Source organism: Mycteria americana, chromosome 10 (genome assembly GCF_035582795.1).
Source record: "Mycteria americana isolate JAX WOST 10 ecotype Jacksonville Zoo and Gardens chromosome 10, USCA_MyAme_1.0, whole genome shotgun sequence".
In the NCBI taxonomy this organism is placed as follows: domain Eukaryota; kingdom Metazoa; phylum Chordata; class Aves; order Ciconiiformes; family Ciconiidae; genus Mycteria; species Mycteria americana.
This window is the reverse complement of record NC_134374.1, coordinates 12,802,216-12,827,352: the sequence shown is the minus strand read 5'-3', so window position 1 is coordinate 12,827,352 and position 25,137 is coordinate 12,802,216. Positions and strand designations below refer to the sequence as shown.

At 66.9% G+C, this 25,137-nt stretch overlaps 2 protein-coding genes across 3 annotated transcripts; both read left to right on the top strand.

Annotated features, from left to right (window-relative positions):
* NHSL2 (NHS like 2) lies at positions 1-20,239 on the top strand. 2 transcript variants are annotated; one of them, XM_075513194.1, is made up of 8 exons: positions 1-143; positions 10,960-11,112; positions 11,965-12,101; positions 12,254-12,458; positions 13,464-13,595; positions 14,941-17,139; positions 17,245-17,377; positions 17,835-20,239. In XM_075513194.1, the coding sequence occupies exons 1-8, from the start codon at positions 80-82 to the stop codon at positions 18,145-18,147; spliced, it is 3,336 nt and encodes a 1,111-aa protein (XP_075369309.1). In that variant the 5' UTR covers positions 1-79; the 3' UTR covers positions 18,148-20,239. The 2 variants fall into 2 exon arrangements, with proteins under 2 accessions (XP_075369309.1, XP_075369310.1); XM_075513195.1 differs by lacking the exon at positions 1-143 and adding an exon at positions 8,392-8,436.
* Positions 20,240-21,566: 1,327 nt separating this feature from the next.
* Positions 21,567-22,876, top strand: PIN4 (peptidylprolyl cis/trans isomerase, NIMA-interacting 4). Its single transcript, XM_075513196.1, has 4 exons — positions 21,567-21,726; positions 21,840-21,904; positions 22,054-22,173; positions 22,701-22,876. The coding sequence occupies exons 1-4, from the start codon at positions 21,687-21,689 to the stop codon at positions 22,857-22,859; spliced, it is 384 nt and encodes a 127-aa protein (XP_075369311.1). The 5' UTR covers positions 21,567-21,686; the 3' UTR covers positions 22,860-22,876.
* The last annotated feature ends 2,261 nt before the right edge of the window (positions 22,877-25,137 follow it).

The window sequence follows — 25,137 nt, the reverse complement described above, 5'->3', positions numbered from 1 at the left end:
GGGGAGGCATGGAGCCGGCGGGGAGCGGCCCGGGGGCGGCGGCGCTCTGACCGCCCGGGCCGGGCGAGCGGCGCGGAGGATGGGCAACGCGCAGCGGAAGGCGCCGCGCAGCCAGCGGCGGGGCAGGATGCGCTCAGCAACAGGTACCGGGGACGGGACGGGGCGGGAGCGGGCCCGCGCCCTCCGCCGCCCCCGCCGCCCCCCCGGCCGCGCGGGCCGGGATGGGGCCGGCTGCGGCTGCGGCGGGAGGGGAGGGCAGGGGAGGGGAGGCCTCTGCCGCGGCCCCCGGCTGGCCGGCCCCTTTGGGTCGCCTGGAGGACGCGGGGAGAGGTCACCTCCAGCCGAGGCTTGGCCTCGCTGGCAGGGGCGGCGAGGGATGGGGCTCGCCGTGGGGCCCTCCGCCGTCCCCGGCGTGTGGAACAGGTGCTGACCCGCAGCCCCGAGCTGCGGGGAGCCGGCCCCGGGCAGCGGGGAGCCGGCTCCGACGATGGGGAGCCGTCCCCATGCAGCGGGGAGGCCTTGCGCTTGCTGGCCCTGGAGCCAGGGAGCCCCTGCCTGCATAGCCCCCCGCGCCCCCAGTCCCCTTCTCCCACCAGCGGCGAAGGCGGTGGGTGTCTCGGAGGGACCTCGTACCACAAATGATCTAAGGCAGGCAGAAAGCCCTGCAAATCTGCAGGGGGCATTTGGGGGGAGCAGGGCGAGCGGAGGGCTCCCTCTGAGCCGGGAGCGGGCAGCCGAGCGCGGGTGCCCTCTGAGAAAGCTGGGTCGAACAAGCAGGCAGGACCTGTCCGGTCACTCCGTTGTCCCCACCTGGCTGGCCCAGGCAGTTCAGCAGCCCTTTCCAGACACCCGGGACTCCGGCTCCCCTCCCTGACCCAGCCCAGCTCCTGGAAACGCCAGAAGACCCGGGATGCTGGGGTCTGCCACGGCTCCTGGCTCAGTAGCCCACCTGAGGTCTGTTTCCCCGTGTGCCCCGGGGCGCTGCCTGCCGGGCTCTGCCGGCCCCAGCTCCCGTGCCCACTGCCCTTTGCCTGGCTTGAGAGCCGGGACACAGCGGTGCGGGCAGCAGCAGGGAGCTGCCAGCCCTGGGAGAGACCTCAGGAAAATTGCTTAGAAGCTGCAAGAAAATGGGGAGTGATTGTCACAGCCCAAGTGACTATCACAGCTTAATAATTAGCGGGCAGAGGGGGTGGAAGTACAGCCTGTCTCTGTCTAATTTTGCAGCCGCTGTTGTAGCGATTGTTGCAAAGGACTGAAACGGGGCAAAAGAGCTTCGGGCTGCACGGGGGATCAGGAGGGACGCTGATCTGGCGGGTCCTGAGGGATGAAGGATGCTGTGCCAGTCGGTAGCCAGCACATCGCCCTCGGCTCCTGTCTTGCGGGGCACAGGAGGTGGGCAGCAACTGGGCTGCTGGGCTCCGAGGGGGCCACGGGATGCCATCTTGCTCCCTGCTTGCTTCTCCCACCCTTGCAACTGTCCGGTGCGGCTCGGAGTGGGACGGGAGCTAATTGCACTTCTGCATCTTCAAAGGGATTCTTGGGAGCTGCAAATAGCCTTCCCCGCGCTGCCGGGAAGGGCCCAAGGGGGGGGTTGCGAGGCCAGGCTTTGCGCCGAAGCTGGTTCATCTCTGTCCTCGGGCGCAAGGCGCGTCTCCCCGCCAGCCCGGAGATCTCCCGCAGATCTTCCTCCTGGTGCCTGGCCTCCCCTGGGGAGATGACAGAGCTGCGCCTGGCTGCTGGGGGCAGGGAGGAATGGGGTTTGGCACTGGTCAGCTCAAAACTCATCTCGGGCGTGAAGCTGGGCAAATACTTGGATGCTCCCAGGCCGTTGAGGCTTGGGGCTGCTAGGACCTCAATGGCTTGGGCGTTCCTGAGCAGCTCCACGCAGGCTTCCTTGTAGAGAGGCGACGTCGGGTTCGGGCTGGAGCTTATCTGCCGAGGGGAGGGAGCTGAAACTTGATAAGAAGCAGCCCTGCGGTGGGTCTGGGTCGCTGGCAGGGTGGGACACCCGCCGGCTGCGAGAGGAGGGCAGGGACCTGCGGTACCAGGAGGTACCTGGGCTCATCTCAGGCAGGATCATTCTTCTGCCCCCTGCACAGGGCAGCGCCGGGAGGGATCTTTACATTGGTGTCCCTGATCATTAAAACCCAGCCTTCCTCACGTCCCGACAGGCTGGGCAAGGCTCCATGAACCTGGGGCATGCGAACCTCAGCTCTGCCCGCTTGGCCAAAACGTATCTTTGATGCTGCTCTTAACGCTGGTGGGGGCTCGCATTCCCCTGCACCCCTTCCTCGCGCGTGAGAAGAGCCGAGCAGGCTGCTCTTGAGCCCAGGATGCTTGCTTGCAAGCGTGGCAGTGTTTGGAGGGGCCCGTCGGAGAAGGCAGCGTGCTCGTAGGCTGCTGGAACTGATGTGATGAGTTGGCAGGTCTCTGTGCCCAATGGTCTGGTGGGGCTGGGAGGCAGCTCTCCAGTTATTGCGTCTGTCCTCGGCTGGCACGATAACCACAGAAGAGGGTCCCCGAAGAAGCACTGGCCGTTGGGGTGGGTCTCCTTGTCCCCCCGTCTGTCGGAGCCACGTGCAAGTGCTGCCTGGGTTGCCGGGGGAAAATGAACTCCGCTGGTATCTGCCGTCTTTTACCCACCCCGTCACTTGGGTCTGCGGCGTCGCTGGGTGCCTGGCACAGGGGTGGGTGGTACCAGCCCCCGGCAAGGCACGTGCTCCCCGCGCTGTCCCAGCGGCCCCAAAGCCACTTCCCGAAGTGAGCCAGGGCCCGGGGCTGCATTCCCATCTCTGCTGCAGTCTTGGCTCCCAGGGGCCTCCGTCCTCCGGGAAAAGCAGGCGCAGCTTTACAAACCCCTGGGGCGCTGGGAAAGTGTTCCCCAAGGAGCCTTTGCTCGCGGCTTTTGGAAGGAGCCAAAGCGAGAGGAAGTTCTGGGGGTTCTTGCAGCTTCCAGGGCAAAGTCAGGTGAATTCAGAAAGGCCCCCCGCTTTTTTTAGCTAATAAGTGTAGGGAGCCTGGGGGGAGAAGGCAGCTCGACCCAGCCGGCAGGCAGCGGCAGGCTCCGGGGCGCCGATTTCCAGGCGAGGACGCCGGTGGCTGCTCCAGCTGGGACGTGCAGGAACAGCCGTGCTCTGCTGGGGGGACGAGCCAGCATGCGCCGGTGCCCCCCAAGTCACTCGTGGCTTTCAGACGGTGCCGGTTGCTGCTCTGGCCGTGGCTGGGGGACGTTTTGGCTCCGTGACTCTGCTCAGCCAGGGCGAGCCCCCGGGACCCCGTCCCCTCTCCGGGCACTGCGGCAGGGACGAGCCCCTCTGCCCCGACCCACCGCCGTTGCAGGAGCCCCGGGCGAGCTGCCGACTGACGGGGTGGGTGGACGGAGGATGGGCTGCGCGAAGCCACGGCCCCTCCGCCATCCCTCCCCCTGGCCGGTGGCAGGGAAGGAAGAGGGGCCGGGGCCGGGACAATGGGCTGTGGCGCTGACTCAAACAGCCAGTTCCTGGTCGCTTCCTCTCTCCCCCGGGCTGGAGCCGGCCGCAGGCGGGGAAGGCAGAGGAAGCTCGCTTCTCTCGGCCTGTTTTTGAAGCAAGGGCTCCCGGGCGGCAGGAGCGAGCACCCTCCCGCCTGCGCCCACAGCCATGGCCAAGGCAGAGTGGCTCCTGGCACCCTGGCACCGGGGAGGTAAGTCAGGCAGCGCGGGCAGGGGCAGGCAGCGGGGCAGCCTCCTCCAAGAGGAGCGGGCAGCGAGGGCGGTGCAGTTTGCAGGTGCCCTCACTCTGCAGGGCAAGACCCCGGGTTGGCGTGACCTGTCGGGCACGGGCATGCGGAGGCTTTCATCTCCGGAGGCCGTGCGATAGCCACGGGGCCGGTGCTGTCCGGCAGTGTGGGTCTTGTCCCGCCTTTCCCAGCCTGGCCTCGACTGTGGTGTGTCCCCTTCCCTGGTAAAGCCTTGCTCCCGTTCCCCAGCCCGTTGGGGTGTCCTTGTTCTCTGACAAAGCAAGAGAAGCGCAGAGCCCGCGCGTCCCACCAGCCGCTCCTCAGGCTGGGGCTGAGCCCCGCTGGGACAGATCCTGCCCGGCCCTCTGGTGCTGTACCCTCCCGGCAGCTCTTGCTTGCTGGTGGCGGCAGGAGTGAGGACCGCGGGAGCATGGGTCAGCCCACGTCGCAGTCAGCCGGGGCCCTCGCCGCTCTCACCGCTCTCGCTGCTCTCGCCGCTCTCGCCGTCGCTCCTGCTGTGGCTGATTTCACGTCTCGGGCCCCTTTGTCCTGGGGCCTGGCCACGTTCCCCTCTCAGGCGACTTCCTCGCATTGTCCCGGCCCCGCGGAGTGTAAAACCAGCCGGGCACAGGGGAAACGGTGCTTTCCTGGAAGCACCCCTGCCCGGCAAGGGGCTGCAGCCTCTCCGGCACAGGCAGCCCATGCGCCTGGGAGAGCTGCGAGCGCTGCCCTGGGCATCCACGTGCTGCCAAACCGTCCTGGCCAGGCTGGGGACATCACCGGGGAAAGCTAGCGGGCAGCTGGCCTCAGCCGCCCTCTGCCTGGGGGTGCCCTTGGCCGCGGTACGTGGCGATACTGTGCCGGGGTGCCAAGGACCGGCTGGGGCTGGGGCTGGCAGGTTGCCGTGCCGCGTTTCCTGAGGCTCTCGGGAAAGGCTCGCGCCTGGTTTTTTTGGCCGGGAAGCACGCGAGAGCGAGGGTTGCGATACGAGGAGGAAGCCAGGCTGCTAGGGAGCTGCAGCGGGGCTGGGAGAAGGGCTCCGAGGGGTCCGGTCCTGCCACCCGTGGCTGATGGCTTGCTGCAGGGACCCGGGTCTGGCCAGGCTCTGGCATGGCAAAGGCAGAGTGACGAGAGCAACCGTGGCCAAGCCCAGAGCAGCCCCGGCCAGTGCTGGGGCTGCTGCTCCGTCCTCGGGAGCGGCGGCTCTCGGCCCCTTGGCAGGGAGCGGCCTGAATTCATCTTGGCCGGCTGCGGTACCAGGCCAAGCCCCGCTGCGAGCCCGGCCACGGGCAGTTCCCGTCCCCGCAGCACGGGCGGATGGTGTGCCGGGGCTCCTCCTGTGCCGGGCTCGCCGGCCAAGTCCTCCCCGCAGCACACGCACCTCCCCTGCCTGCCAAAACTCCCTGACAGGGTCCCGGCTCATGTCGCTGGATCCAAACGTACCCGGCGCGGCTTTTCACCGGTGACCCCCACCCGCCACCCGGCCTCTCCACCTGCCAGGCTCAAGGGCGGTCACCAATCCAGCGGTGCCGCAGCTCGCGGGGACTTTGACCAGCGTCAGCTCTTCCCCTGTCACCCTGCTGCCACCGCGGCAGGGCACCCCACCACAAGAGGCTCCCCTGGCCTGTCTGTATGGGGTCACGGCTGACACCGTCTGTGGGGAGCGCACGCGTCCCCTCCACTCCGGCCCTACGCAAGGCTTGAGGCGAAGGTGATGGATCAGTTGGGATCTGGCTGGAGAAAGAGGGCTTTTATCTCTTGTACCGGACCTCATCACGGGGCCAGGCAGGCAGAGTGCCCTAGCACACTGTTAACTCTGAGCCCTACTGGTGGACAGTGACATTATTGACTGTTTTGCTGCTGGTGGTTTTAATAGAAACCTTCTCCCCACGAGCTGAGTGACCCTCACAGCTGCCAAACCCACCACCCCTGCCAGCAACTTCTGCAGTGCCATTATCTCCTGTCAGTCCAAAAATCAGCTGATTGCACGTTAAACAGGGAGAGTGAGAAGAGCTGAGAGCCTCCGGCAGATTCGGTGCAGCAGGGTGGTGTTATTCTTCGGTGCCCCACGGTCCTGCTAGGCACCTGCGCAGGAGCACCCAGACTTGCTGTGCCGGGCAACATTGGCGTCCTGGCATGGGTACCCCGCTAAAAAGCTTCCAGCCCCTCCGGCCTCAACCGCCAGAAGGTCAAACGGCTGTAAGGATGGCCCTGCCTCGCTGCGGGCTCGGAGATGCGTCCACGAGACGCGTAACAGAGGGACAATGTCCCGGGGAGGGTCTGGATTTGGACAGGGGCGCGCTCCAGCCCGCGCGTGGCGAGCGCTTGCGGCAAGGCAGGCAGGACCGGTCCCAGCGGGGCAGCTGGACCGGCGGGTCCGAGTTCAGCGGGGGGTGAGTTGGGACAGGAGGTGCTTTCTGCGGCCGCTGCCAGCTCCCGCTGTTCGCTCTTTTCCCTTCCTCTCCGCTCGTCGCAGAGCAGCGTGCGCTTTGGCTCCATACCACAGGGAATGTCATCAAGCCGCACGCGCCGGGAGCGAGCAGTCGCGGTGCCGGCAGCAGGCCGGGACACTTGCTCGAAGCCGGCAGCATATGTTGCTGGCACTGCGACGCATCGGCTCCTGCCGGTGGGGTTTGGGTTGCTGTCGGGATCAGTTTCAGCCTCCAAGTTTGCAGTCCTCATCCTCCGGTGTGCTAGGACCGGCGGCAGCGGCGGCTGGCTTGCCGCTGTGCCGATACCCGTTGCCATGGCTGCTCTGCTAATGGTGCATCGCCTGCTGCTGCCGTTACATCACTCCTCTGGTACCTCTGCATCGGCAGCGAGGAGCCGAGCGGCACCGTCTGCGCTGCCGGCGCTTCCCGCGAGCTTGGAGCGAGCTTGAGAAGGAAAAGTTTGGTGGTGAGCTCAAGCAAGAGGCATCATCTCACGGGAGCTTCGGCCTGAACTCAAACAACTCCTGATGGCTCTGTCGAATATCTCCCTGTGGATTCGGGATGCCTGGGCAGTAGGTAAATAGGGATGCTGGTGTGGAGTGGGGGTGACTCGGGGAGATGCTCACGGAGGGCACGTATTCTGCGCTCTGCGGCTGGCGGTCCTGCAGGGACGCTTTTCTCCCAGGAGGGAGAGAAGCCCTTGGAGCAAACTGCCCTCGGCTGCAGCCCCGGTCCTTATACACCCGCAGTGGCCGCGGCGTCCCAAGCCTGAGCACTCGCTCGCGCTCGGTAAGACTCTGCAAGCTGTTCCAGAGGTAGCAGCACCCGCTGCGGCTGACGGCGCTGGCTCGCACCCCTGCCCGGGGCAGCCTGGCAGGGACGGTCCCAGCGGGACGCTGCCGTGGCCCTGCCCACCGGCGCTGCCCCTGCTTCCAGCCCCAGGGCGAGGGGCAGAGCTCGCTGCTGCCGGCCTGCAGCCCCGAGAGGGGACAGACCCCCTGGGAGACACGGGGACACGCGGGGAGCGGCCTCCGGCAGCCCTGGCCTCCAGCCGCCTGTCCTCACCACCGCTGCCCGTGCCTGCGCCTGTCTGCAGGCAGAGCCGGGGCTGCTGCCTGCTCCCCTCCGCGAGCCCCGGGGCAGGGAGGGGGCACTGACGCCGGCAGGGAGCTGGGGCCAGCTGCGTGCGGGGTGAGCCCCCCCCCGCCCCGCCAGCTGTGCCTCAGTTTCCCCCCAGCAGCGAGGCTGGCCAGGCTCAGCTCAAGAGCGCTGGGGGTGTGTGGGATGGAGCCGGCCCTCCAGCTCTGCTCTCCCAGGACACCCTTCACCTCCCGCAGGCATTTGCCGTGGGGCGGGGGCCCCCTCAGAGGCATTTCGTGTTTTGAGCCTGTCACCGATAAGCTTGGCAGGAGGGTCACTGCCAAGGGCAGCAGGCTCTGCTACGGCTGCACCGTTCCCGCCGGCTGCCGTGTCCTCCTGCCGGGCGCTCCGGCTTGCCTGGGGCGTCCCGAGCCCCACGGATGCAGGTGGCAGCTGCGGCTTGCACGGACACCCCAAACCTGCTCTTGCATCCAGCCTGCACCGGGCCGCTTCCGAAAACAGCCCGGCCTTCGGGAGCGCTGGCAGCAGCGCCGCTTTATCACCCCTGCCGCGGGCCGGGCCGCTGGCTCCTCGCACCACGTCGCAGAGCCGCCGCGTGATGCTGGGCCACGAGCGGCTGCCGGGGCTGCGCCCAAAAAACCCTCTGAGCGACTGCTCCCAAGGAGCAAAAGCCAAAGCATCAGGGTGTTCCGCTTGCTCTTGCACGCAGGGTAGCGCAAGCACGGTGCAGCCCCTCGGGGCGCGGGTTTGGGGGGCCCGGCCCGCCGGAGGGATGCTTGGCTCATCCGCCCTTTCCCACCCCTTCTCCTCAGCGGCTGCTTCTGCTGGGAAGATGAAACCAGCCCCGCCGGCGCCTCAGCGATGCCTGCGCCGCTGCCTGCGTCAGCTCGGGACGGCACCGGCTCGCTTGCGTTCCCAAATGAGCGTGTGTCTGCAGAGGGCGGGAAGCGCTGTAGGGCAGGGACCCCCCTTTGCCCCGTGCCCGCTGGCCGTGCTGCCCTCTCTTCCCTGCCTGCGGCTCGCATGGGCAGGGCAGGGCGCTGGGCCCCCCCTCGCCAGCTGCCTCCGCACGCTTCCGCTTCGCCCAGGGTGGCCCCGGGTTTCGGTGTTGCAGTTTGCCCACGTGGTTGGAGCCCGGGGGGTGGGAGCCCGGGGGTGCCCCGGCAGCGGGGCCAAGGCTGCGGAGGTAAGCCCCCGTGCTGCGGCTCCGGGGAGGGCGGAGGGGGGCTGCCCCCCGGCAGGATGCTGGGGCTCGGGGAGGGGGGGGCACAGCAGGGGTCTGTGCTTTGGGGGTGTCCCTGAGTCTCGGGGGGACGCTGCGTAGCTCTGCGGGGTCTGCGGGGGTGGCCGCCGGGGGACGCGTGGGCGGAAGGCGAGGAGCATCGGCACCCGCTGAGGCCGAAGGCTGGGTCTGTGCGAGCCAGGCGGAGGGGTGCAGCGAGCCGGGGTGCGGGTCCGCCCTTGGGGTGCGCTCAGAAATGGAGGGGGCAGCAGTGGAGCCCCCGCCTCGCCAAAGAGAGCGGGTTGGGGGGCTGGGGTCTGCAGAGGTGAACGTATGGGCCCTGGCCCCCCCGTGCCCCCGCCTCCCTTCCTGCAGCCCCGTGGGCCGGGTTTTCAGGGAGATGCCCCGACCCTGCCCCGTGCCCAGCCAGGCTCCCAGCTCCCATCCCCGGGGGACGACTGGGCACGCGGGGCGAGCCAGAGGCCAGGGCACGGGGCTCCTTCTGCCGTCGTCACCTCTGCCAGGACCCTCGGCCCCTCCGGGCATCGCCACCTGGCAGGCACCAAACTGGGCGGCGAGAGGAGGAAAAGCCACGTTCGGGTGTGAGAAAAGGGGGCTGTGTTCCCCTGCCGCAGGGAAAACTTCATCCCCGGCTGCATGGCACTGCCCTCCGGGATGGGGCTCCGCAGCCGGGCGAAGCCTCAGTGTGGTTTACACACACGCACGCACACACGCCCCGACACCTCTTGGTTGATATGGAAACGAGTCAAATTATTTAAAGGAGGAAAAAAAAAAAAAGCCTGGTGTTAAGGCATGTCGTTATGGTAACACAAATTATAAAAGTAACTAGGCTAGGGACGTGGCACCTTGCTTTCGGGTGCTGGGCGTTGTGCAGGCTCCGCTGCTCCGTCAGCCGGAGCGGGGGGAAGGGTGGGCAGGACGGCACCCGCGGGCAGGACGGCACCCATGGGCGGCAGGGGTAACGCTCGGGGTGCAGTGCTGGGTGGGCCGGGGCACGGCTGACCCAACGGTGAGGAAGAGGAGGACGTGGCTTGTGCAGGGGGTGCCGGGGAGCCCGACCCCGTTTTGGGCCGTCAGCCTTCGCCCAGGCAAGCGGGATCGCTGTCGCTACTTCGGCTGGGCTCTGGCACGAAGCAGGGTGCTTTGGCAGCTGGGGCGGTGGCGTGCTCGCTGGGGACGGGCGCCCTGCGGCCCCACACGCTGCGGGCGGCAGAGGGGAAGTGTTTGTCACCCTGCTAACAGGAGTGCCTCGACCGATGGGGATGGGGAGGGGCACGCGGGCAGAGCCCTCAGCCCCCTGGCACCCCGCGCTTGCCGCCCTTCCTTCCCCGCAACGCGTGAGCCAAGCTGGGGACGCGCATCCCCCTGGCCCGGCGGATGAAGCAGCGCTGGCTGCTGAGCGGGAACGGCCTGGCTACCAGACAGGGCGAAGGGACGTCAGAGCCCGGTCTGCAGGGGGGATGCCCAGCCCGGTGGGTGGCACCGGGCACAGGACCTCGTGCAGCGCCCGGTGCTGACAGCGGCCGTCCCTCCGCCCGCGGCAGGGGCGGCTGGAGAAGGATTAGCCCTAAATCCCCAGGGGTGAGACCCTGGTCACCCACGAGCCCCCTCTTTAAAGCTCACAAACCCGCTCTCTGCCGTCACTGCCCGGGTCGGGGCTTGGGTGCGCTCGGCAGGCAGCGTGCCGGCAGCGGCACTCCCTTGGCTCTGGCGCAAAACCGCACTGGGTAGGAAACCCACATCCGCTCGGGGCCAGCGCTGCTCCGGAGCGGAGGTGCCGGGGCTGCAGGGCTTCCCACGGCAAAGCCTCTTTGCCGGACCGCTGCTCAGCTCCCGGCACGGCCAGCTCCCCGGCGAGCCCAAATCCTTCTCCCGAGGACTTTCCCAGACGTACGGGTGTTTCAGAGGGTCTGGGCAAGCGCCTGGCCCATCCCCACAGGTTTCCTTCCCTGGAGCCCTTTGCGGGGCGTCCACAGATGGGGCAGGGCGCGTTAACCTTGCTGAGCAGGCTGAAACCAGCGTGATGAAAGGCGCCGTGTCCCCTTCGCTCCCTCCTTTTCGGTTGCAACTTCTGCTCTTCTGCAGCCAGGAGGTTGCTTCACCGGAGCGTGAGGCGTTTCCTGCGCCCAGGAGCAGCCGGGCAGTCACCCAGGGCAACAGGGCTGCTTCCTTCCCCAATTTCACCCTGCTCCCTTCCTGGCTCGTTCTGGCCGCCCCTGGGGACGGCGTCCAGCCCCCAGAGCGGCAGCGGTGGCGGCGATGGGGTCTGGTCCCGCCCGGCAGCAGCCTGCCTGGGCGGCTTCGCTGGGGCAGGACACGGCCACGTCCCAGTCCCCGCGTTCCTGGAGAGACCTAGGGCAGGATGAGCGTGCCGTGCCGGCGTGGCGTCGGCCGGCAGCCCGCAGCAGCGCTTGCGGGGAAGCCGCCTGCCCGCCTCCCTCTCACTCTGCTCCCTCCCGCTCACAGCCACCTCTAACCTGGACCTCGAGAGCAAGAAAGCCGCCCACGCCAAGCTGTCATGGCAGCAGCCGGTGAACGTCTTCCTGGCGGCCGGGCGCCCGCCGGGCATGGAGCAGCTGCACCAGGAGGCCCAGCTCAACCTCCAGAGCTTGCTGCAAGGTAGCGGGGCAAAGGGGGGCCGGCGGCGGGCTGGGTGAGCGTGGCAGGCACGGGCGCTGCCCTGGGTACGCGACCGCCGTGCAAGCGGCGAGGTCATCTCCCACGTGCACGTGTCCGAGCCCCTCCTCGGACCTCACCAAGCTGTAGAAGTTGGGTCCCCGGGGGGTCCCGGCTTCCAGCAGCCCCCGTCTGATCTCTGCTCCCAGGTCGCTGCTGCGTGTGGCAAAGCACCTGGGGCCAAGACCGGCCGCCGGGGCTGCCGGGGCGCAGACCAGCCCCACCGCGGCATGGTTCTGCCCACGAGAGCCTTGGAGACCCAGCTGCCGATCTGTCTAACCGGATCAGCGTGGCCGTTGATTTTGTTTCCTTCCAATTTCTTAACTAAGCCATCACGCAGCCTCGGCTCGGATGCTTTGCAGGCATCGATTAGATCAGCAGCCCAGCCTTCCCCCGGCTTGTAATCTCATTAAGTCAGCCTGAGCAGACCTGGTTTCTGCCAGGCCATAACAACCGGCATTAATTAACTCAACAATTACAGGATGGGGAGACACTGAGTTCCCTCCCGGCTGTCCCCAGCGGGGCTCTGCTTCCCCGCGGCACCCGCCGCGTCCCCTGGCAGCCCCCTGGGAGGAGCGGGACGGGCCGCCGGGGTCCCCCCCCACCCCGGCATTCCTTCTTGGGGTCTCCCTTCCCCACCTCCTGAGCTGCCCGTGTTGAGCAGGGACAGCAAGCCAGCCCAGGCACAGCAGCCGGACAGCCGCACGTGCCTCGCTGTTCCTCCTGCCCTGGGGGCAAAGCTGTCACCCCCAGCCGGCGGCTGGAGCCGGGTCCCAGGTGCCGTTTCTCTTGCAGAGGAGTATGAGGAGCAGTACGCCGAGAGCAGGGTCACCGGGCAGACCTTCCGCGCCGCCGGTCACCTGCCCCCCGACAACCCCCCCGAGCCGTCGCCCCGACCCCCGCCTGCCAAGCGCCTCGAGTTTGTGCTGATGGTGAGTGCCGGGGCGGCGGGGCAGGGCGGCACAGCCCCAGCATCGCCCGGAGGAGAGGGGTTGGCGTGGCTGGTCAGGCAGCGAGGCCGGGGGGGAGCCGTTTGCGTCCCACCCTCGTCCCTTCGGTGCGTCACGTGCCTTTTCCCCCGCAGCCCTCGAGCCGGCGAGCAGCCGAAGAGGAGACTGCTGGCACGACCGCGCTCGGTGCTCGGCTGCCCGACGCCTCCCTGAGCCTCCCCACCAGCCCGGACAAGCAGCCGGCCTGGACCAGGGCCTTCCCCCTGCCCACCGTGGAGGAGAAGCAGTGGCATCAGTCCTGCTCCGTCCAAACCAACATCGTCCCCATCAACGTCTCGGGTAGGGCGGCACCCCCGCAGCGCGGGCCGGGGAGAGGTGCGGGAGGCAGCCCCGGCGCTGAGCCGGCAGCGGGGGGAGGATGCGGGATGCAGGCAAGGATGCGCCCCAGCATCCGGCTGTGGCGGGGTGCGCGGCGGTGGGAGGGGGGGCTGGGCTGCGAGCCTGTGTCCCTGCGAGCCAGGCAGGCGCCGGGGGCAGAGCAGGGGACGGCAGGGCCACGCTGGCGTCCGACATTCCCAGCCATCTCGCCTGCCATCCTCCGCTTTGTGCGTCTGATCCACCGGCCATGCCGCCGTCCGGTCTCTCGTTTCTGCCGTGCTGCCCAGCCAGCCAGTTCTGTGGTCACCTCGGCTCTCGCCACGCTCCATGCGGCCAGCCTGTCTCACCTGTCTGTCCGTCTGTCCGTCCATCTGTCCATCCTCACGGGGCTGCAGCTCCCAGCGGCGCGGTCCTGCCCGATCCTTGCAGGCAGGAGTGCCGCGCTCTGCCCCCAGGTAGGAGCCTGGGGCCGGCGGCCGAGCAAGGTGCACCTGCCGAAGGCAAAAGATGTCTTTCCACCCTTTCCCTCCACGATGGAGAGACGTGCCGGGACCACGCTGGTCCCTCTCCCCGCCCCGCTGTTCCTCGTGTCCGTGTCCCCAGAGTGGCTCAGTGCCGCCGGCCCCTTTAACGACGAAGCCCAGCGGTGCGGGGTCCGGCCTCACCGGCACAGACCAGAGCCTGTCGCGCAGAGCGGGGCCGGTCTCCACAGCTTTCCGTGCATCCCACCTCCATGTGCGGCATCTCCATCTTCCCGCCGGCCGGCAGCGCCCGCCGTGCCTCCATCTCCCGTGCAGCTCACCCCGCATGGCTCACCACCCTCCTGCCATCCCACGCTCCTGCCTGCAGTCGCCATCCCAGGCCGGGGGACACCCAGGGGACACACGGCGATGGAGGGGGGCCAAGCCCCCGCCCCGGCAGCCCCTCCCGGCACCGCCACGTACAGCGTGTTTGTTTTGGCTACAGGGCAGCACTTTGCTAGGCACGCGAGTGCTCGTCACTCCCTGTTTAACACAGAGACCGCGATGAACCCCAAGTCCACCCTGCGGCGTAGACGGACCATTATCGGATTCCCTAACCTGTCCCTGCGAGACCAAGGTGACGGCAAGAACCGCGCAGCCACGTTCATGCCCTGGCAGTGCCTGGGCAGGGCTGGCACCCACCGGAGCTGCCCTGACGGCGGGCAGAGCCGCCCCGAGGGCTGGCAGCCAGCCCGCGCGCACGTGGGCTCCCCAGGGACGCCCTGGCCTTGGGGAGGCAAAGGCCACCGCGCTGGCTCTGCTCCCTCCTGCGGCACCGAGGTGCTGGGCACGCTGGTGATGCCGGGCTGGCCCCGGGGCTGGCATGGCATCGGGGACAGCCCCTTCACCCCAAGTCGGGGTCCTGCACACTTACGGGGCGGGAAGGCCACCGAAATTTCTCCTAGTCACCCAGCCTCAGCTCCGGCAGCTCCTGCCCCGTGCCCACCCTCCCCAGCCGCGGGCAGACCTCGCACGCAGGGTGCCGGAGCTGCAGGGCACGCACCCTGCCTGCGTCTTTGCTGGGGCTGGCGAGCTGGCCTGCGCTGGCGGCCGAGGGCACCCGCACGGCTGAGGGTGCCGGTAGCACTCCTGGCACGGCCACGGACCCGTGTTGGACCCTGTGGGGACGGCAGCCATCCCAGCTCAGAGGCCTCGTCGTGCCGTCCCCTATGGAAGGGGTAGAGAAACCAGAGCCAGCCTCTTCTTGGAGGCAGGTAGGGACAGGAGGAGGAGAAGCCATGGCACCAGCTGCACCAGGGGGAATCGTCAGGGGGTAGGAGGAAGGTTCTTCCCCATGACAGTGGTCAAACCTCCGAAAGGTTGTCACGGCTCCTCCCTTGGAGACGCTCAGACCTCAAGTCGCTGCAGCCTTGAGCATCCTGGTCTGCTGGGTGTGCTCTGAGCGGGGGCCCCAGGCCCTTCCCCGCCCGGGCGGTTCTGAGGTGAGGTGGCACTGTGAGCCATCGCGTCCCTCCCCGACCCGGGCGGCGATGCCTTGCTCTGCTCTTCCTGGTCTCCATCTGTGTCCCCACCACGGGGCACCGCTGCGGCAGCACTTTGGTCGCCGTGGGGCCGATGTCCCCATGGATGGAGACACCTGCCATGGCTGCTAAGTTGTCCACGGCACGTCCCAGCCAACAGATCCCAGGCTCGAGGGTTAACACAGGCCAGGGACTGTCCCCAGTTGGGTTATGGCCACGCCAATACAGGGGCTAGGAGAGCGTCTGGTAAGAGGGCGTTGACCCGTCCCCTCCAGTCCACCCGGGCACGTTTCATGCCTGGGGAGAGACGTAGCCCCAGAGATCGGCCGTGGGGTGGGACCAGTCCTGGCCCCACGGCACACGGGGCAGGACCGTGCCGCCGACCCACTGGCAGAGCGTGAAGCGGGACGATGCTCACCCGGGCTGTGTCTCTCCTCGCAGGCAACGCCAACGGCCCCACGTTCAACACGCGCGCGCCCATCGCCGAGTCCCTCTCCTGCAGCTTCGTGCCCGAGGCCGCGAGCGGGGAGAAGGCACCCCAGGAGATCAGCCCCCACCAGCCCCTCTCTGCCCCGCTGAGGAAGACCTTCAGTGACCTCGGGGCCCGCTGCTGCCAGCCGCCCGCTGCCATGGACAACGCGGCCACCCCCTGCGCCGGCACCTGCAACGGGCCACAGGGCACGCCCTTCCCCGCGCCCTGGAGTGCCCTGGGCTACGCGAGTCCCCCCAGCCCTGCCGCCGGCCAGGGCAAGGGGCCCGCCTGCGCCTCGCCGGGCAGCTCCAGCCTGTCGCCCAGCCCCGGCTCGCCCGCCGCCACCGCCTCCTTCTTCATCGCCGCGGAAGAGCGCAACGGGCCCAGCTCCTTCTCCGGCACGGTGCCCGAGTCCCCCGGCACCGCCGGGGGTGGCCAGAGGTGCGAGGGCCAAGAAGCCAAGGTGAACTTCTTGCCGGGAAGCCAAGAGGAGCCGGAGCCGGCGGCAGAGCCGGTGCGGCTGGAGGTGGAGCGGGCAGGGTGCCGGTTCCGCGAGCGGTCGCTGTCGGTGCCCACCGACTCGGGCTCCCTCTGCTCCGTGGACATCGCGTACGCCGAGACCCGGCGCGGCAGCGCCAACTACGCCCTGGGCTACCCCAGCGCCAGCTCCGAGGGCAGCACCAGCACCGACAACGTCTCCCTGGGGCTGGAGCAGGAGGGCCAGCGGCGGCAGCGCTCCAAGAGCATCTCCCTCAAGAAGGCGAAGAAGAAGCCCTCGCCGCCCACGCGCAGCGTCTCTCTGATTAAAGAGGGGCAGGATGCCACCACGGGACCCAGCTCGGTGCTGCCCAAGGATCAGCGACCCAAGAGCCTCTGCATCCCGCCGGAGCCCCAGGGCCACCGGCTGGTGCACGCCGACCCCCAGGGGAGCGTGGGGAGGGAGCCCGATGGCACGGCCGCCCCCCACCAGTGGCATCTCACGGACTGGAGGGCCGGCGATCCCTACCGGTCCCTCTCCAGCTCGAGCACGACCACAGGGACCACGGCCATCGAGTGCGCCAAGGCACGGGGCAGCTCCGAGTCCCTCACGTCCCCCTCCGTCTCCAGGGCCACGACACCCTCCCAGCTCTCCGCCGAGGCAGACCTCAAGACCTCCTCCCCGGGCAGGCCCACAGGGCTGATGTCCCCATCCAGCGGGTACTCCAGCCAGTCGGAGACCCCGACCCCCACCGTTCCCACCTCCGCCATCCTCGGGCACTCCCCGCACCAGGTGCGGGTGAGGCCGCTGGTCCCCGAGAGGAAATCCTCGCTTCCCCCCACGTCCCCCATGGAGAGGAGCCCCAAGTCCAGGCTGTCCTTCGACCTGCCGCTCACGCCGCCTGCCCACCTTGACCTCTCGGGGCTGAAGATCTCCCTGAAGGGGAAGACGAAGGTCAGCCGGCACCACTCCGACTCCACCTTCGGCACCAAGCTGGCCCAGAAGACCAGCCCCATCACGCCCATCATGCCGGTGGTCACGCAGTCCGACCTGCGCTCCGTCCGCCTCCGCTCCGTCAGCCGCTCGGAGCCGGAGGACAACGCCGACGGCCCAGAGCATGCCGAGGAGCCGGCACGTGGCCCCTGCCTGGGGCCGGAGAGGAAGGTGAAGCCGCCCGTGGCAGAGAAGCCACCGCTGGCCAAGCGGCCGCCGAGCATCCTGCCCAAGCCCCTGGCTCTGCGGGAGGAGGGTCCCCTGTCCCCCACGTCCCCGCCGGGCGCCGCCACCAAGGAGAAGGGGCTGCTGCAGGACGGCTTCGTGGTGCTGCGGAAAGGGGAGCCGAGGAGGGGTCCGGGGGAGCCCCCCTTGCCCCCGACCCCGGCGGGACCCCGGCGGCTCTCGCAGGGCAGCCTGGAGGACGAGCCGCGGCCAGAGCGGAGCGGAGCTGGCGAGGGGGAGCGGAGGAAGGCCAAGGTGCCGCCGCCGGTGCCCAAAAAACCCAGCGTGCTCTACCTGCCGCTCGCCCCGGCCCCGGCGCAGCTGGGAGCTGGCGTGGGGGACCAGGCACCCACCCCCAGCCCCATCATCACGCTGGACGCTGACCCCGCCTGCTGCAACCCCGACGCCGAGGACCTGCCGTCCCCGGAGGCCCAGGGCACAGCACAAGCTGGCGACCCCGCCTGGGAGCAAGGTGAGGTTCTCCCTGCTCCTATGGTGGGTTCCGCCCCGGGGACCGGGGGGTCCCGCTGCGCCCGCACAGGGCGGTTCACGGCTGCCTTCTCCTCCCCGTCCGCAGGCAGCTCGGCGGAGGCCGGCACGGAGGAGAAGAGCTTCGCCAGCGACAAGACGGCCGACTCCATCGTGGAGGAGGACGACGACGTGTTCGTGATGTCCCGCACCACCGAGGATCTCTTCACCGTGATCCACAGGTAGGGCTGGTTCATGGCACCGGGTGGGCACAGCCCCCCGCGCCTCCTGCATCCTGCCGCGGTCACGGGGCCGGGCGCAGTGTCCGCCTCGCCACGACACCTTAAATTTTCCACGCCCCGGGGCCGATGCTCACACTGGGGGACAACCCGGCTGTTGCTGCCTCAAGCGCTTCGGAATTTAGCACCCTGAGCCTGCAGCCACGCTAGGTCACCAGCTTGAGGGGGGGGTCCACGGCTCCATCAGCCTCGGGGCAAGTTGGACCTAGCTGCCAGGAGAGCGTTTGCCAGTAGCTAGGTCCATCACCTGCCACGCACGAGTTGTCTTCTTGCCCCAGCGGAGCAGGCACGGCCACAGCCGGGCAGGCATCGTGCCCCTTGCTGCGAGACCTCGCCCCATCCAGAGCGGTGGCAGCTCCCGCCCGGGGCTGCTCCCACCGCATGTCTCTTTGGTGCCTAGGTCGAAGAGGAAGGTCTTGGGGCGGAAAGAGCCTGGTGACACCTTTGGCAGCCGGCCCAACTCCCACTCGCCCGTAAAGACTTCGGGCTCCCCAACCGGCGAGTCCCCGGCAGCAGCGGGCAGCACCGGGAAGTCTTCCAGCAGGAATGAAGACTTTAAAGCCCTGCTCCAGAAGAAGAGCAGCAAAACCAGCCCCGGTACCCGGCCATCTGCTGCCGAACTGCTCAAGACCACAAACCCGCTGGCTCGGAGGGTCATTACGGAGTTTGCCCCTGAGCTAGACGGTGCAAACAGCACCAAGAGCCAGCCCTAACCTTGTATGGTCCCTTCTGGCCGTGAAGGGCTGGAGATGGCTGCCTGACTGAGTCCATGTGTCCTGCCAGGGGTTTTCTTCTGCTTTTGTTTCTTCCTTGGAGAGCCGGCGGCGGAGAGGCAGCGTTCGGAGCCCAAGGCCCCGTGCCTGTGGCGGAGCTGGGCCCTTTCCGGGAGGGAAGAGGCAGCACCATGGCTGGGACCATCCCCGGCTGAGCCGGCTCCCGGGACCGAAGGCGCCTGCTCGGGAAGCAGAGCGGGACCGCAGCCCCCGGCGTCGCTCAGCGCCCGCAGCGAAGCTAGCTTGAAACTGTTTGGTCACTTCGGCATGTGGTACTTTAAATGGCTTTTCTAATGCACTGTGGTGATGATGTTTTATTCTCTTTCGTTTGACATTGTACCTTGAGTTTCCCAGGCAAAGATCCCGGGTTTGAGTTCGGCTGGATACACGGAGATGTACTTTGGGAAGACGTAAGGGGGTCAGCTGGAATTGAGGTTGCTTTGGAAGAGCCCCAAGCAGTTCCCTCTCGTCGTCCTGAGCATCCTCCCCACCACACGGGGAACGGGCACCCCGGCGTCCGCAGCCAGCGCGACGACCTCAAGCCAAAACCTGGCCCCTCGAAAGCCCCCAAAATGCTGCATTTCAGAGCTCCTCAGCTCTCGGTCCAAAAGCAAACCCCAGGGTTGCCTCTGCCGCCAGCCCCGGGGAGCCTTGCTCCGCCGGCCGCACCACACGCGGAGGTCTGCCAGCCTCCCCGCTCCCCGCCAGCCTCCCCGCGCGAGCGGGTCCTGCACCGGGCTGCCGACTTCGGGTGACGTGGGGTGCGGGTGGCCTTGCCGCCGCGGGAAGGGCGGGCTGCGGCAGGCCAGCGCTGCCCGGAGAAGCCCTTCTCCAGCTCTGCCTCTTGCATCGCACCGAAGAACCCTGCGACAGCGTCTCCTGCAAACGCCTGCCGCGTCAGCCGCTGGAGGTCCTAGGTTGCCGCCGAGCTGTTGGGCAAACCCAGCCAGATGTCAGCTGAGCCACCTTCCAGGTGACTCCTGGGGTCCCTCCGGGGTTACCCACCGCTCCGCCCGTGCCTGCTGGCCGCAGGGGAGCTGTGCGAGGCCGAGCGGGATGCGTGCCAGCACCATCGGCAAAGCAGGGGCTGCACCCCACCGCTGTCCAGAGAGCGCTGTTGGCAGTGCCACCGTCCCCCTGGCGCCCGCAGGTCCCCAGGCCAGCCAGACTGCGTTCCCCTGAGCGTCCCGTGGGCTGGGGCGTGCTGCCGAGGCACGCAGCAGACCCCGCGCCCCGTCCGTGTGGGTGCTGCGAGGCCGTGGCACGTGCCGCGGCGGCGCAGGGGGGTGCGGTGCTGGCACCGCCGCCTTGCCCAGCCCTGCCAAAGGGGTGGTCTGCACGTCCCTGGCTGCGGTGCCAGCCCTTGCCTGGGGCACAGGGTGGGATCTGTCCCCCTCGCCCCCAGCTGCTTCTTCCTGGCTTGGCTCCAGCATGGGAGCCCCAGCTGTCAGTGACGGAGGCCACGGTGAGGGGCAGCGGGGCGGGGGCAGCCAGAGCTCGGGAGGAGGGCAGGACGGAGAGGAAATGCCAGCCCCAGCTCGGAGCACGAGCGTGGCCGCGCGCCCGTAGCAAGAGAGAAAGGGCCAGACTGCGGCTGACAGAGAAACAGGGTGTTTAGGAAAATTCCCGCTTTATATATTTCTGCAAGCTCCGGCGTGCCCCAGGCCTCCTGTGCGTGGGGGAGAGCGGCGCGGCTGGGTCTGGGCAGCGGTGGGGAAAGGAAGGCACCACGGCAGCACTACAGCTGCCCCTCCGAGGGGCCCGGGCTGGTCGGGGGGGGGTCTCTGCCCCCCGGGAGCTCTGCACGCTGCCTGGGCCCGCGGGGAGCACAGCCCTCCGCAGACAGCTCCCCGTCCAGGTGTGACCCTAAAAGAGGCTCTGCTCCCCTTGCGGTTGGTCCCCCCTCCCCTCCCTCCCGTTACTTGCACATTGCTCCCTTCCCTCTCCCGGGGTTGCAGATTTAAAGCCTGTAATTAAGATCCAGGCTGAGAAACTCAGGAAAAAAAAAAAAAAAAAAAGCTCTAACAAATTTCCATGCTTCGTCTCCATCCCACGGCACCCAGCCGTCCCGCTGCTCCCGGGCCCAGCGGAAGGGTGCTGGCGTGGCGGGGATGGGGCCCTGGGGACGGGAGAGGGAAGCTCTGGGGACGGGTACATTTTGCACATGACTGCTCAGGAAACTGGTGGTGGTGGAGGTGGTGGCCGGGGGACGGCAGCCGGCAAAGCGGGCTGGGGACAAGCACGGGGGGGACGCCCCTGCAAAAACCCAGCACCGTTGGCAGCGAAAGCGGTCGTCCGCTACCGGATAAGAAATGTCTGGGAGGCCCGGGGTGAATCCTGGCTGCTGAGCCGCGGGTCGGGCCGTGGGACGGATATCCTCGTTTCCCCGGCCGGAGGAGCGGGCGCTTCCAGGCGGAGGCGGCCAGCTCCGGGTTGAGAGCTCGCCCCTCGCCTCTTGCTTCCTCCTCCCTCCGGCTGCGGACGCAGAACCATTTCTGCAGCTGCTTCACTGTGGGAAAAGCAGCTCGCGGTCCCCGGGGAGAGCCCGGCCGGCGGCGGCATCCCCAGGCCCTGCGGGGCGGGGGCCGGCCCGCCATGGTGCGTACTTCTGAATGTTGTACTTTTTAATCTCGCCAGCTTGGTAAACTGCTCCCTGCTGAAGGCTGCCTGTGCGTGCTGGTTCTTGCGGCTGCCGAGGGGGCCGGGGCCCCGGGGAAGGGTGCTGGGGAGGGGTGGGACGGGCACCCCCTGACACCTCCCGGGTGGCTCCAGGGGACGCCGGCAAGCGTGGGCCCCATGCAGCCCCATCCGCCGGGGCCCCTCGCAGCGTCTGCCACGCACCCGTGTGCCCCCGATGGCTCTGGGTGAGCGCAGGGACACGGCAGGGTGCCGGGGACAGCCCGGGGTGGGTGCTGGGGACAGGCCAGGGTGGGTGCTGGGATGGCACGGGGGGCTGGGGACAGACTTGGGGTCCTGGGGGCAGGTGGGACGGGTGGCAGGGACAGCCCAGGGTGGCAGGGACAGCCCAGGATGAGTGCTGGGGTCAGCCCAGGGTGCTGGGTGGGTGCTGGGACCGATCTGGGGTCCTGGGGGTAGGCAGGGTGGGTGCCAGGAACAGCCCTGGGCGCCGGGGACAGCCGGGGGTGGGCGCTGGGGACAGCCCCGGGTGCCGGGGACAGCCCCGGGTGCTGAGCACAGCCCGGGGTGCCGGCAGGGCGCAGGGCACAGCCGGGGCGGGTTCCGGGGACAGCCCGCGGCGGTCGCCGGGCCCAGGCCGCAGCGGCCTTCAGGCACTGCCGGTGCCGGTGCCGGCGCGGGGTCCTGAGCCGGGGGCGGGTGTGGGGCACCGGCCGGAAGTGAAGGGCAGGGGCAGGGCAGGGGCAGGGGCAGGGGCAGGGGCAGGGGCAGGGGCAGCCCCAGCCCCAGCCCGGCGCGCCGCGGGCAGCCCGGGGGCCTCGGCGCGGCCTGAGGGCGGCAAGATGGCTCCCAAAGCGAAAGGCGGCGGCAAGGCGGGCAAGGGTGAGCGGGGCCGCGGGCCGGCAGCAACCGGGGCGGCGGGGGCTGGGGCGGCCCGGGCGGGGGGCACCGGGGGCGGCGAGGGCCGGGCCGGTCTCAGGGCGCTGCGTTCACAGGCGGCGACGGCGGCGGCGGCGAGGGCAAAGCCCAGGGCCCGAAGGGAGGCGGCAGCGCCGTGAAGGTGAGCCCGGGGGGCGGCGGGGGCCGGGCAGGGCCCCTCGGGGCGGCGGGGGGGGGGGTCTCCCCGCTCACCCCCGGCATCGGGACAGCCAGCGGCCGGCCCGGCCCGCCTGCCACGGCCCCGCTTCGCTCCCCCCCCCCACCCCCCAGGTGCGGCACATCCTCTGCGAGAAGCACGGCAAAGCCATGGAGGCCATGGAGAAGCTGAAGGCCGGCCAGCGCTTCAGCGAGGTGGCCTCGCAGTACAGCGAGGACAAAGCCAGGCAAGGGGTAGGTGCCGTGCCGGCGGGCCGCTCGGGGCAAGGGCAGCAGCCTTCGGGGGAGCCTGCTCTCCTGCTGGCCCTCGCTGCCTGACGGACACTGCTGTTGGGAACTCCTTCCCGGGAGCCTTCAAAAAGCTGCCTTCACTAGCTTCAAGCACCGCACCCCCAGCAGGGCTGGCAAGCTGGTCGGGGGTAGCCTTAACTGCCAAGTAGGTGCCAGTATCTGAGCCGTAAGTACTTCTTTGCAGCAGAGGTGAGGCACACGAGCCCTGCATGGCAGCAGGGCCAGCACTCAGGGAGGGCAGAGCCCAAGCCTGCCCTGGCTTTAGCCAGCCAGCGCTTGCTGAGAGGCAGCCCCGTGTGAGGAGCTCTTCCTCTGCGTGCTGTCCTCCCTCACAGTGGCGCACGCTGCCAGCACAGACGCTGCCAGGACAGGTTTCTTGTCCCACGGCCACATCACCCACCCTCCCTGCTGATAAAGCCGCTGTTGCAATGAGATTCTCAAAGCTTAACCCTGATGGCTCCTTCTTCCAGGGAGACTTGGGCTGGATGACCAGAGGCTCCATGGTGGGACCTTTCCAGGAAGCAGCGTTCGCCTTGCCCGTGAGCAGCATGGACAAGCCAGTATATACAGACCCTCCTGTCAAAACAAAGTTTGGGTACCACATTATCATGGTGGAAGGCAGAAAATAAAATATAAATGACCATTACCTTGTTGACTGCTTGAATCCCAAGAGCTTCCCAGACACCTTGACCTTGGAGCAAGTCGGTCAGCATGCTTGGAGGCAGCCGGCCGTCCCTGCCGTTGTGGCAGGATGCACAGATGACAGCTGGCAGAGAACAGGGCCCTGCCTAGAGAGGTAAAGCCTTCCCTGGAAAAGGTGAAATCAGAGCTTTTCACAGTTGTTGAAATCCACTTTGTCTGGCAGGCCAGCCTCTTGCTTTTCCTGTTGCGGAGACAATGATCTGTCCACCTCAATAAGGTGCTCAGGCTTTTATCTGCAAACATAAATGATCCAGAAGGGAAAAGAGGGGTTCCCCAGGGCCTTGATCTTTATCCCCATCCTCACCAGTGAGGATGCAGACAGCTCCTATGCTACAGCTTCTGCTCCAGAGCTCTGACTTGGACTGGGAGGACAGTCCCTTTGGTAGAGGGTGGGTAACGCTACAGCTAGAGCTCGTGGTCGCTGCCCTGGGCAGGTGGCTTGTTCTTGAGGTTACCCAGCAGAGGCGTGGGTCAGGCCAGGGCTGGAGGCACCCCAGCTGAGCAGTAGTGGGGGAGTTGGGGAAAGGAGTCCTCCTGCATACAGAGTTACCCATGCCTATGCTACAGCTGATCCACTCAAAGCTGGGGGAAGAAATTGTGTAACTGAGGCTTGAATGAGAGAAAAGCCACTATGTGCTTGCTTGCCGCTTCCTGCATTCCCTCCGCTACTGCTAGGTGTGCAGTACCTGTCTCAAGCCTAGCAGGCTGTGCCTCATCCTTCTGGTAAAACTGCCTGAAGGACAGCGTGATCGATGCGAATGAGACAGCTCCTACCTCTGGGATCTTAGGGATAAATATCCCAGTGCAGTGATCCCCTTCCTGCTGAAAGACGGCACTGAAACTAGGCACATCTCTAGCAACAGACACCGGCTTTGTTTGCAGGCGAGCATCGTGCAGTGTCAGAGGGCTCAGAGCTGGGGAGAAAAAGAGAACAAAAGGCATTTCCCAAGATCAAGGAAGAGGTAAGACCAAAACCGGGACAGGTCCTTCTCCTCCCTCCTTTGGGACAAGCCTTTCGGGTGTTTGTTTTGTTAAGAAAATGGAAAACTCAGGCCAACGAATGATTAACAAAGCTCTAGCTCATTAATATTTTGTTACGAAAGGCAGACAGGCCTTTCTACAGTACAAGCGCAGATGTGGCCTCATTTAAGGAATGCTCTATTAATAAACTACTTGTTTCCAGGCTACCAGAGCTTTGTTCTGCCTATTAGCAAAAGCACTTTGGCACATCTCCTGTACCAACAGGATCATTGTTTGTGTTTGTCACGTCTCCTAGTACAAAGGATTCCAATTCAGCAGACCTGGTTCTCCAAAAACTGCAAAAAACTCAGCAAGGTGTGAAAGCGTCCCTTGCTAGCACACTGTAATGTAGCAGGCAAAGTTGCTAGGCACTAAACATGCACACGGCATGAGGAAAGCATCAAAATTCACTGCCATATTGTCACAAGGAAAGACCATACAGAAGATGGTCACAGTGATGAGCATAGCCCAGCCAAGTTTATCTCGGTGTGGTGGCAGAGGGCCAGGTCAGATAAGCAGAGCATTGCTAAGAGCCAAAACAAGGTTCTTCTGATTTTAAGCTTGCATGGTTCTGAGCTACAAACCCGCTTCATTGTGTCTGCAGTACCAGAGAGAAATATTTAATCTACCACAGCTAAAGTGTATATGGGAAGAGGGTTAGAGGACTTCCTTACCAAAGGAAGAGCAGCTCAAAACTTTAAAACCAATATTTCCCCCTCCTGCTGCCTTTGTGCAAGAGCAGGCTTCTACTGTACTACTCAGAAGGAAATAAGGGGGGGGGGGGGGGGGGGGCAGCAAACAAGGTCAGACTAGAGACTCCTTTGAAGTCCTCGACTCCTCCAGCAATACCAAAAGGTTTGAGGTGTTCAGCACCTTGCAGCAGTCAAGATCTAATTGCTATTCCAGTCCTTCTGCAACCCCCCCACCTCCATGCCCCTTCTACAGCAAGGGCAGCCTGGCAGGGAGTGAGCAGAAGGGTTTCTGCAGTACCGCATTCGGTGTTAGACCTGGCACCGGGCAGATGGTGTGTTGGCCTCCATTGCTTGGAGGATTTATAGCAGCAACCAACTTTTTCTCTCCTCCACTGCAAATACATTTTCAGACCAACTTAAAACCAGGTTGCAGTAGCTCTGTTCTCTCCAGCTCACCCAAATGGTAGGTGATGTTCAGGCAAGCAAATCGGCT